Below are 10,858 nucleotides of genomic sequence, written 5' to 3' on the forward strand. Positions count from 1 at the left end.
CAGTGACTCTCTCATCACTGATGTTTCTGTCTCTCTCTCTCCCGCTCCTTTCCTCTTTCTTAAATCAATAAAGATATATTTTTTTAAAAAAAAAGAAGAAAAAAATAGCAGAACACTATTCTTTTGGTATAGTTCTACAAAGCCATTAACTCAGTGTTCATAATCCTTTGGTGGGTATTCTCAGAGGCTTCTCATTTAAAATTTGACAGATTTTACCTTCAACGACAGTAGTTATTGATTTTACACTTGTTTCTCTGTTAATTCCATATTACTAATGAATAAAAAGTAGTTCAGATTTTCAAATGATTTTAACTTCTTTCACAGAGAGTGTGGCCTGCTTCTCAGCGAGATGTATTATATCTCTCTGCCATTCGAAAGATACCAGCCATGACTGAAAATGACCCTGAAACTTGGATAGTTTGTAATTTTTCTGTGGATCATGACAGTGCTCCTGTAAGTACACTATATAAATGTCTACACTTGTACAATATAAAGCTAATTTATACAATGCAGTGCAAAAATGATAAGCACATGCCACACACATACAGGTACTAGATTCGATAATGATTTTTAGATTTTGTGTTATTTTGGCTTCTTGGAATAATATAGCCCATCTGAAGGACAGTAGTCATGGCTGTGAACATTTCATTCAGCAGGTCTCTTTTCCTTTATTCCTGAGGTGAGGTGAGACAGAGCTGATGGGTAGTATATGTATACTACTATTCACAGTTGCCTCTCAAACCATGATCAACTACTGGCACAACCTCTGGTTGCTGCCTTGATTTAGCTCCATTTACTATGTAAAAGGAGGGGAAATCATTTCTGGTGTCTTATCAGCTTGGCATGTGTTATTTCTTGGTCCTTATAAGATTTGTTGGAGATTTTGTTGAGTTACGGTTTCTATTAACCTAGTATAATATTAGACTAAGTAGAGATTACAAAATACTGGGTATCTGCTATCCTGGGGTTTTGTTTCTATTTTTTGTTTTGGCAGCTGAACAATCGATGTGTCCGTGCCAAAATAAACATCGCTATGATTTGTCAAACCTTGGTAAGCCCACCAGAGGGAAACCAGAAGATTAGCAGAGACAACATTTTATGCAAGATTACATATGTAGCTAATGGTATGTATTTCGTTGTTTGTTTTTGTTACTTGGTAACGTGGATGTTTTTAGTATGATCTACATGATAACTGACCGTTTGGGCAAATTTTGTTACAAATACCTTTTGAGGTTTGTTTTGTTATTTTTTTAAAATATGTTTTTACTAATTTGTTTGTTTATTTATTTATTTATTTATTTATTTATTTTAGAGAGAGAGGAAAGGAGAAGGGAGAGAGAGATAGAAACATCAGTGATGAGAGAGATACATCCCCAGTTGGCTGCCTCCTGCACTCCCCCTACTGGGGATCGAGCCCAAAACCAGGCATGTGCCCTGACCAGTATTGAACCATTACCTCCTGGTTCATGGGTCGACGCTCAACCACTAAGCCACACTGGCTGGGTGCTGTTTGGGTTTTTATCCTTTAGTAATTTTTAATTTGGAAAGATATTTATCCAACTATCGGGAAACTTTCAAAATACACATACCTAAATTTCACCCCGAACTACTATATCAGAATTTTTGAAGCTGGGGCTAGATAAACTTTAAAACTTTATATCAAGATCACTGTCACATATTCTTGGTTTTAAGAACCGTTTCGTTAAATATTTATCTAAAAGAATATACATAGAATTAGAAATATAAGCAACAGTGGAAAAGGAAATTAGCAGTTCTTTTTCGTATTGTCAGGCTTGCTCATTTTCTGAATCATTAATTGGTCCCTAATCCGTATTAGTTGCTAGTTACATACTTGTTTTATATCGGCTTGCTGCTGGACAGCCCTGTTGCTTTGATTCTTTACTGCACCCGTTTCCTACTGGCAGTAGTTACTGAAGTCCATCTAATCAAGTCCTCATACCTTCTTTATACAGGACCATAACTGCTAATGTGTTTAGAGAGACAGTTATGCCTGAGTAAGTCACTATTTGATTATAGTAGAGTTTGATGAATAAACCTGCCTCAAGTAACCTAAAGTGTAGCTATACTAATACTTGCTTTAATTTAGGGAAGTAAGAACAATTTAGAAAGGTAATAAATGCTTTCTTATTTGCTATCTGTTCTTGTTTGGTGATTAATATGAAGGATTAATGGTCAAGACTTTAAGAGATGCCTACTGTTCCAACAAAGGAACAAAATGAGTGCTTCATATGTATTTGGAGAATTGTACCTTAACATATTTTAATTTTCCTTTAACTCGTAGTGAACCCTGGAGGATGGGCACCAGCCTCAGTGTTAAGGGCAGTGGCAAAACGAGAGTATCCAAAGTTTCTAAAACGTTTTACTTCTTACGTCCAAGAGAAAACAGCAGGAAAGCCTATTTTGTTCTAGTATTAACAGGTACTGGAAGATCTGTGTTATCCCTTTGAACTTTGATTAACGTGATTCTGCAGATATTAAAATTTAGTTAACTGTTGAAATTAGTTTCTGTCTTTTATGATGTTCCCAGATAAAGAGTTGTAGTTTTTATAGCCTTAAAACTTACTTTTTTTAAATCTTTCCGCTTATATTAAGTAATACCTGCTTATTTAAAGAAATGTCAACATTATAGAACTCCAGATTTTCAGAAGTACAAATTCCCGATATCTTTCCCCTTGCAGAATATTCTTTCAGATTTTTATATATATGTACTTATATATATGTATTTTTATTGTTTTTAAAAACGTGCTTATTCTATACTTATTGTTTTGCAACTGTTTTCTACTTAACATATTTTTACTATTATTCCATATAAAGATATGAGACATATACAACCGTCTCATTGTTTTAATATCTGTTATATGAATATTGCAGAATTTATTAACTAGTCCCCATGGTAACAACTGTAATGGTTCCATGTTTTTACTGTCAAATAATGCTGCATTGACCATCTTTGTGTAAGGAGCCAGCATCTTTAATTTTCTGAAAATAAGTCATATGTTAACATGTGGTTCAAAAGTATGGAAAGATATTCAGTAAAATTTATCCCCTGCTCCCTGTTCACCCAGTTTTATGCCCCCTCCACACACACAGAAGTGTATAGTTGATATTACTAGTTTCTTGTGTTTTTCCAGAGTTTGTTTTTAACACCTGAATAAGCAAGCATGATTGTATTCTTCCCACATGTACTCTTCTGCTGCTGTTGAAGAAAACGTAGCGTACTATATACACCATTCTGCATCTAGTTTTTGTACTTTATTTTTACATATCAGTAGGGAGCTTTTTTTTTTTCAAGGCTATACAGTATCTCATTGTATGAATGTACATAATTTATCAAACCTCCATTTGTAGATATTAAACTTGTTTCCAATTTTTTTTAATATATATTTTTGTTGATTTCAGGAAGAGGAAGGGAGAGGGAGAGAGAAACATCAATTATGAAAGAGTCATTGATCGGCTGCCTCCTGCATGTCCCCCACTGGGGATTGAGCCCACAACCCAGGCATGTGCACTGACCAGGGAATCAAACTGCAATCTCCTGGATCCTCGGTCGATGTTCAACCAGTGAGCCATGCTGGCTGGGCTCCAATTTTTGTTAGAACAGTGTTGTAGGATAAATTACTTGATGTGACACTGCTGGCACGGGGGGGTGGGGAGGTGTGCAGTTGTAATTTAGATATTGCCCTCAATAGAGGTTGTACTAATTTACCATCTCACCAGCAATAATGTATTGGAGTACCCGTTTCCCTGTACCCTGTCATGCAATTTGTTAAGTGAAACTCTGATTTTTTTCCAACTTGATAGGTAAAAAGTACTCTCGCCGTGTAGTTTTAATTGTATTTCTCATATTATTAATGAGTTTGAGCATCTTTTGGTCCATTGGAGAACATTTGTATAATCCTGTTTCCATGAAATAGTCAATAATCAATTAATGACTAATGTTTTTATTAAATCTGGTTTCTGATGCTGTCTAGTATGTCTTTAAAAACAAAAAATGCCTCAAAAGCTAAATTTATTGTCAGATGCTCACACAAGGGTTATTGCATTGATGTCCCAGATATTTAGCTTTTCCCAGGAAAAAAGTGGCCTGAAAGTGTTAAACAGGTCCTGACCTTATTGATCTGAATGCTTAGTGTTTTGGGAAAGAGCCTGACCTTTGAGGAATTCTCACTTTAGGCATAAGTGCATAGCATAAATGTGCTCTTTTTAGAATATTTTGTACTTTAGGGTTGTTATGGCTAGATCCGGACACACAATTTTCTTTTGATTCTGTGCACTGTGTCTGTCAAACCAGAAACCTGATGTCACACAGTGGCAACAAGCTTGTCACCTTATTTAGTTGGATGTCTCTCCCCACAGCCTTAAGATTTCTAGGAAGTTAATGTTTGCTTTAACCGAGACCAAGCACGCAGCTCAGTCTGCTTTCTTTCTTCTTCACCTCCACCCCCAGTCTTGCTAAGCAGGGCAGAAAATGTAACCGTGTATTAAGCAGGAAAAAATCAGAATGCAGTTATATGCAGGGTGGAGCAAAAGTAGGTTTACAGTTGTGAGTATGCAAAACACATAGTTGGTTTTTGTTTTATTATTTATTAATTGTATTATTTCCATACAAACAACTGTAAACCTGCTTTTGCCTACCCCTGTATAGAACATGCTCTCAACTGTGTTTAGAAAATTGATAATTTTCTTAAACATTTGAAATATACATACTAACATTACTAGCATTCTCCTCAACTCTTGGATCTGGAGCATTGTTTAATTGACTGTGTGTGTGTGTGTGTGTGTGTGTGTGTGTGTGTGTGTACACACTCTTCCTAATGGACCTAGGGGAGGGGTTGAAATCCTTTGGAAAAAAATTTACCTCAGGGGAAGGAGATAGCATTGTTTGTGGACCTGTGTTTATGTATGTAAAGATAGAAAAATAAAGACTTGCTGCCAAAATTCAGCGCTGGCCTTGAGTCCACATTGAGCTTCTTTCTGACAAAGAACCTAAATTCAAACCATAATGTGGTGAAAATCTTTGTTCACCTAAAGTAACATTTGTTTCATCATAATGAAGATGCATCTGTGAAGTGGATTCTGGCTTTGAAACCTTAGGAAAGCTAACATTCTTAATTTGGGTGGTGGAGAAATAGTAACTTTCAGTAGTCAGCATCATTTTTAGAGAAATTCCATAAAGTTAATGAGGTCCAAAGATGTTAAAAACTCTTAGTCAAGCCCGGCCGGGCGTGGCTCAGCGGTTGAGCATCGACCTAGGATCCAGGAGGTCAAGGTTTGATTCCCTGTCAGGACACATGCCCGGGTTGCGGGCTCGATCCCCAGCCGGGGCCGTGCAGGAGGCAGCCGATCAATGACTCTCTCATCACTGATGTTTCTGTCTCTCTCTCCCTCTCCCTTCTTCTTTTTGAAATCAATAAATATTAAAAATAAATAAATCTCATAAAAAAAAAAACAACTTTTTTTTTCTTTTCAAAACTCTTAAACACATTGACAAAGTCTGAGCATGTTTTTTTTGTTTTTTTTTTTAAGATAAGTCATTGTATAGCATAATTTTTATTGAAGACTGAAAAGAAGGAAATGCCAGTTCGTGGGGTACAGATCCTGAGGCCTTTGGTTGATTCCCTCTTTGCTTACCTGTAGTACATTATCCTTTCAAATATTTTTTAACTTTCAAAGATTCCTTATACCTTCTGTTCCTTCTGATGGATAATTTTACTTTCTTAAAGTTGAAAATCCTTAAAAGATGAATTTTAATAGAGAATCTGTGCATTCCATGAACTCAGACTGTACGGGGAATCCATTCTGATAGTCTTGCAGCTGTTAGCAATAATATATTGCTGAATTTTTTACTTGTCATTTTCTTTCCTACAGTGACTGAAGCAAGGCTGTGTGACATTCCATGTTGGAGGAAAAAAAAAATACACACAGAAATTGAATGCTCTAAGCTGGAACGTAGGATCTACAGCCTTGTCTGTGGCCCAACACCTTGGCCTTGTGTACAAAAATGAAGAAATATTGCAATAGCAAAGCTGAACGTCTAACCCTAGATGTCTCCTGCTAGACCTTCGTGCTCAGCATATAACTATAAATACATGTAAAATTACATGTACATGGCTATATTTTTGTTTGCTCCTAAAAGAGAGAAAATGTAACTTTGAATCACAACTAGGAATTGATGCTTTAATTTTTGGAAACTTATTCAGCGTTTTTCATTTAGTGTATGGTCCAGCCTAAGATCCTCAGTTGTATCAGGTTTTGTGCACAAAAGAAAAGCACAGAAGTTGAACACACCTGGGGCATGTGCTTTCTGTGCACCAGATACCTGGACGGGGTTCTTTCTTCAGGCCTATTTTTGACTTTTTTTGTTTTGTATAATCATAGAATTCATTGCTGCTGATTTCTGTAATGATTCATGTTGTCATGTAAAGTTTCTCAGTAACTGAGGGCTGCCAGTAACCTGTGATTTTGCCTTTTCTATATTCTTACTCCTATGAAGGACGTTGGTTCTGATGGAGAAAGAATGAAAAGCTTTATTCTCCCCCTCCCCGATATCTTTATATTTCCTGTGTTTTTAGTTGTGTTCTGTGTGCTACAGCTTTTTTGTCTGTTTGTTAGAAACACAATTTGGCAATTCATAAATTGGTTCTGCCTGCCTTCAAACAGAATCATCTGTATAAATCTTGTTGGGTATAAACTACTTTCTGGTAAAATGGTCAGGATAAAATGAGCTCACGTTTTTATTAAATTTGTAAGAGGATATACAGTTATTACTTGTGAAAGCAAATTGGACTGTTTGAGTTTGACATTTGATTCAATATTTTTAGTATTCAGTAGCAGGTATGTTTTTTAGTTCTTCTGTTTTGGGTTAGTTTAAAAAATACGTTGCAAGATACGCATAGAAAACGTGAGCGCTGCTCCTGTTTGCCTCTTGATCAGAAACTTCAGCAGAGCAGTAAAGGATCCATGTGACCCAAACTGAAATTCTTTCCTTAGTTGCTATAAGTACTTAAATGTAAAATACCTTTTTTAGTTTTATTCATTTTAGGCCTCTGAAAAACCTTAAAGCATGGAGTTGAGGCAAGGAATTACACTCACTGAAGTAGAAATGACTGCCCACTTCAAAGTCTTCATTATGTTTATACACAGATGCACTTGCATAAATCAGAGGCATTGTGTAGATGCTTTGTGACTTGTTCATCTCTGTAGAAACACAGAAATCAGACCCATTTTGTAAAGCAGAAAGTCATGTCACGTGGAACATGTCCTGTATATATTTCATATGTGGTAATGGTGTCTTAATGATAAATGCAAGGTGGTAATTTAATGATGGGATTAGTCTGGTCACTTCATATGCACAATCCTGGAGGTGAATTACTTGCATCAGATATAATGGTATTTATTATTCTGTACAGAGAGAAAATACATATAAAACATATGCTTACATTACACGCACGCAGACTTCATGCTCCATAAATCTTTTCTATTTTTTAATTTACCTTCCTCTAAATGATGTGCATGGAATATGCCTTATTATAGAAAAATGCTGTTCATAATTTGACTACATGGAAAAGTGCCTATGGTGGTAATGCTAGTAAGGCAAATAAGACAAATTATCATATCAGTTTACTACATCACCAGTTAACATTTTATATTGTGACGTTTAAAAAAGAAAAGTTTATACCTCAAATGTGTATTTTATTTTACAATCAGCTGTGGGTTGGGCTGTGGGAGTATGGGAGGGTTGGGGAGGGAAGGTATATTCACCATAGACACCGATGAGAATCTTAAAAAAAATTCTGTATGCCCACTATAATTGTTTCTCTGTTTGCCATTTTTTCTGGTAACTATCATGAACACAGACAGGTAACTCTTTCGTAACTAAGTTGGATAGCTTTATTTTACAAAGGTATGGAAAGTTTACACAGCAGTATCTAAATCTAATTATTATTAGTTGCATTTGCACTAAATGTTAATGATATACTTTTGCAATTCTGTAAATAAAATTATTACACTAAAATATTTGTATTAAAAAAGAAAAAGAGATACATTTTACCTTTAGATAACTGCACTGGTACTTCACTAGAGTTAATTTTGTCCAACCAGATTTAGAAATGAGTAGGAGAGTATGGAAAGAGTTTAAAAGAGGTCGTCATTTGGAGAGGTGCTGGCCCTTTCGACAACATTCAGACCCTGTGGAATTACTTCCACATGGCTGATTCCTACACGTGATGTTTTCTCACCCATAGTTATTTCCGACTCTTCCCCAAGTCAGAAGCACCCTATCTTTTTACTCTTTTCTACTCAGTTGCTCTTTTTGTACTGTGAGAGAAACTGTAAAAGTATTGGCGATGCGGGGTTTGTTCCCCGAGCGCCCGCGGGCCGCTGAGCGCGCGCGGCGTTGCCGTTGGAATGCGGGACTCGGTCTTGGCGGAGGGGGCCGGAGCGGCCCGTGGTCGGGTCGCGCGAGGGCGGCCTGCCCGGGAGGGCGGCGGCTGGGGCGGGCGGGGCAGAGGAAGGCACCGGGCGGGTGGGGCCCTGCGTTCGGTTTCGTCAGCTGCGTGCACTGCACACCAGTGTCCGTTGCTACTGAGAAGTTTTTAGTTGGGCTGAGCTGGTTCTCTTGTGAAATTGTGCTGGTTATCTTTAAGCTTATCAGTTGTTTGTCCAATTAAACATTTTCACCAGTATTTAGTCCAAGTTGTACAGGCGATGTATTTGGATTATTGTCATTGTTCATCTACAAACTCAAAACATAATCATTTTAAAGTACCTTGGAAGTGTATAGAGTGTATTCTATAATAGCTTTATGATCCTGATGATGTTTTTTTAAAAAATAATAAAGTTGGATCTTCCATGTTACAATCACAAAATTAAAACCAGTATTTAAAAGTGGAAAAGTATTAAAATATTATGGACAAATGTGCTCGTTTGATTGTCTTTCTTAACGCCAGGATACTGTCTTACATATTTCTCTGAGTAGGTAAGAGCTCAAAATGCTCTACTGCATTGTTCTTCAAATTGTAGGTGGTAACCCAGTTAGGGATCAAGAAAACTATTAATGATTTGTGACCTAATTCTTTTTTTAAAACAAAATAGGACAGAATAACCAAGTCCATAGAAGGTAATAATTAGGCAAATATTCTGTGAATATTTTTTCATACATATAAATGTACATGTATGTATAGTGGGTTACAATTTAAAATGAATTTCTTACTATGTGTCATGGTCCAAAAGTTGTTTTTTTAATTGATAGTGAAACCAAATACATTTGGACATTTCTGAAGTGAAAGCACAGTGCCCATCATCCACACCTATTTAACTACGTGAATTTAGCCATAAGTAAATCACCTCACTATTTAATTAATGGGGCCAGCTCCACTGGTTACACAGAGATTTATGCCCTGGGACAACCGGGTGGGAAGTGGAGCTTTGCAGAGAGCTCGCGAGTTCCTCCGTGGTTACACTGGAAGCACGGAGCCTGTTTCTCTCCTGGTGTTCAGAGATGCTCCTATCCAAGCAGTACGACCCTGGACACAAGCCAGCCGCTCAATCTGGTGGGACGCTGGAGCAGCTGATCTGGCTGTTGGGTTGAGTTTGACAGAAATAGTATGTGGTCCTCATGACACACCTTCCAGGAGTTTTTCAAGAGTAATTTTAACTATATGCAGGTTTTGCTGTAGTCTTGACTTTGGAATATAACCTGCAAATAGGTGTAGTTCTGACCAGCTATTTCAAATCGAATTGCTTTTGTAGTAGCTTCCAGGGTTTTCTTGCCGTTGTTCGACCTGATTGCAGCAGGACTCATAGGTTGGCATTTGCACTGTCTACTCATTAAAACAAATTTTCGATGAAGCCTCCATGTCTCTCTCTAATAGCTTTAAACAAATATAAACTATTTTACTTGGCCTCTTCATTCTCTTCCACAGAATTCTGTGAGTTTAGTACTAGAACAAATCTTAAAGGTCTTTGAAGTGACTAGAAGATGCCCAACCAGGACATTCTTCCCACCCGTCTGCTGAGCTGCTGAAGGAGGGTGTCTTCATTAAGCGTGGGACGCCCCACGCCTGAACTTGACCTAACTGCTCTTACAACACTGCTGGGGGCGGGGGGTGGTAGTGCCACCAGTCTCACAGGTGAGGAAACAATTCCCAGAGCGAGTATGTGCTGAGCACCTACTACTCGCCCTGCAGTGGTCCAGGACCGGGAATACAGCAATAAACAGGCCATCTGGCCTACATTATTTCTGCCATAACTAAACTTTTGAGAAATGTATCTAAACAGAAGAAATAGGCTTTGAGACCAGGAGCTTTTGGATAGGGGTACATGGAACTACAGACTAAGCCACATTTGAGATGCGCAAAATTTTACTTTTTTTTCTTGACTCTCAGCTCTTGACTCTCAAAATGAGTTGTTGCTCTGTGTTTTTTTAACAAGCTCACCAATTTCTGTGTTGATAGCATGAAATTAATTGGTAAACTGTTGTACTCTGCTGATTATCCACCTTAATCTAACACTGCAATTTATGATTTCTGGCTGACTTTTCATTCCTAATGTCCAGTTGGCTTTTCTGTTATTTCTAAGTGTATTTCCCCCCATGTCCCAAAAGGGAGTGAGATGTAGAAGCCGAGAGACCAGAGTTTTTCTGGTTCTCTCACTTGAATGGCTTTGATTTTGCGAACCTCCTCTCTTATAAAGTAACAGAGTCACCTACCATGGCTATGTCACAGGGTTGTTTGGAGAGGAGAGTGAGAGAATGTGTTTAAAATGTTTTGAAAACTAAAGCACTAGGCAGCTGTAAGGAATTTTGACAGCCACAGGTATGTGCTAGTCCTTTGCGTGC

At 37.5% G+C, this 10,858-nt stretch overlaps 1 protein-coding gene across 2 annotated transcripts in view; it reads left to right on the forward strand.

The window, feature by feature from the left end:
* The window catches only part of CERT1 (ceramide transporter 1), a 91,247-nt gene extending 85,224 nt beyond the window's left edge, over window positions 1-6,023 (forward strand). For both annotated transcript variants that reach the window (XM_081131803.1, XM_081131804.1), the window contains 4 exons: window positions 325-453; window positions 995-1,124; window positions 2,303-2,439; window positions 5,890-6,023. In XM_081131803.1, the coding sequence (XP_080987929.1) occupies window positions 325-453; window positions 995-1,124; window positions 2,303-2,430 (387 nt within the window). In that variant the 3' untranslated portion in view covers window positions 2,431-2,439; window positions 5,890-6,023. The remainder of the gene's footprint in view (window positions 1-324; window positions 454-994; window positions 1,125-2,302; window positions 2,440-5,889) is intronic.
* Window positions 6,024-10,858: the final 4,835 nt, after the last annotated feature.

This window comes from Miniopterus schreibersii (genome assembly GCF_964146895.1).
Source record: "Miniopterus schreibersii genome assembly, chromosome: 3".
Taxonomy (NCBI): domain Eukaryota; kingdom Metazoa; phylum Chordata; class Mammalia; order Chiroptera; family Miniopteridae; genus Miniopterus; species Miniopterus schreibersii.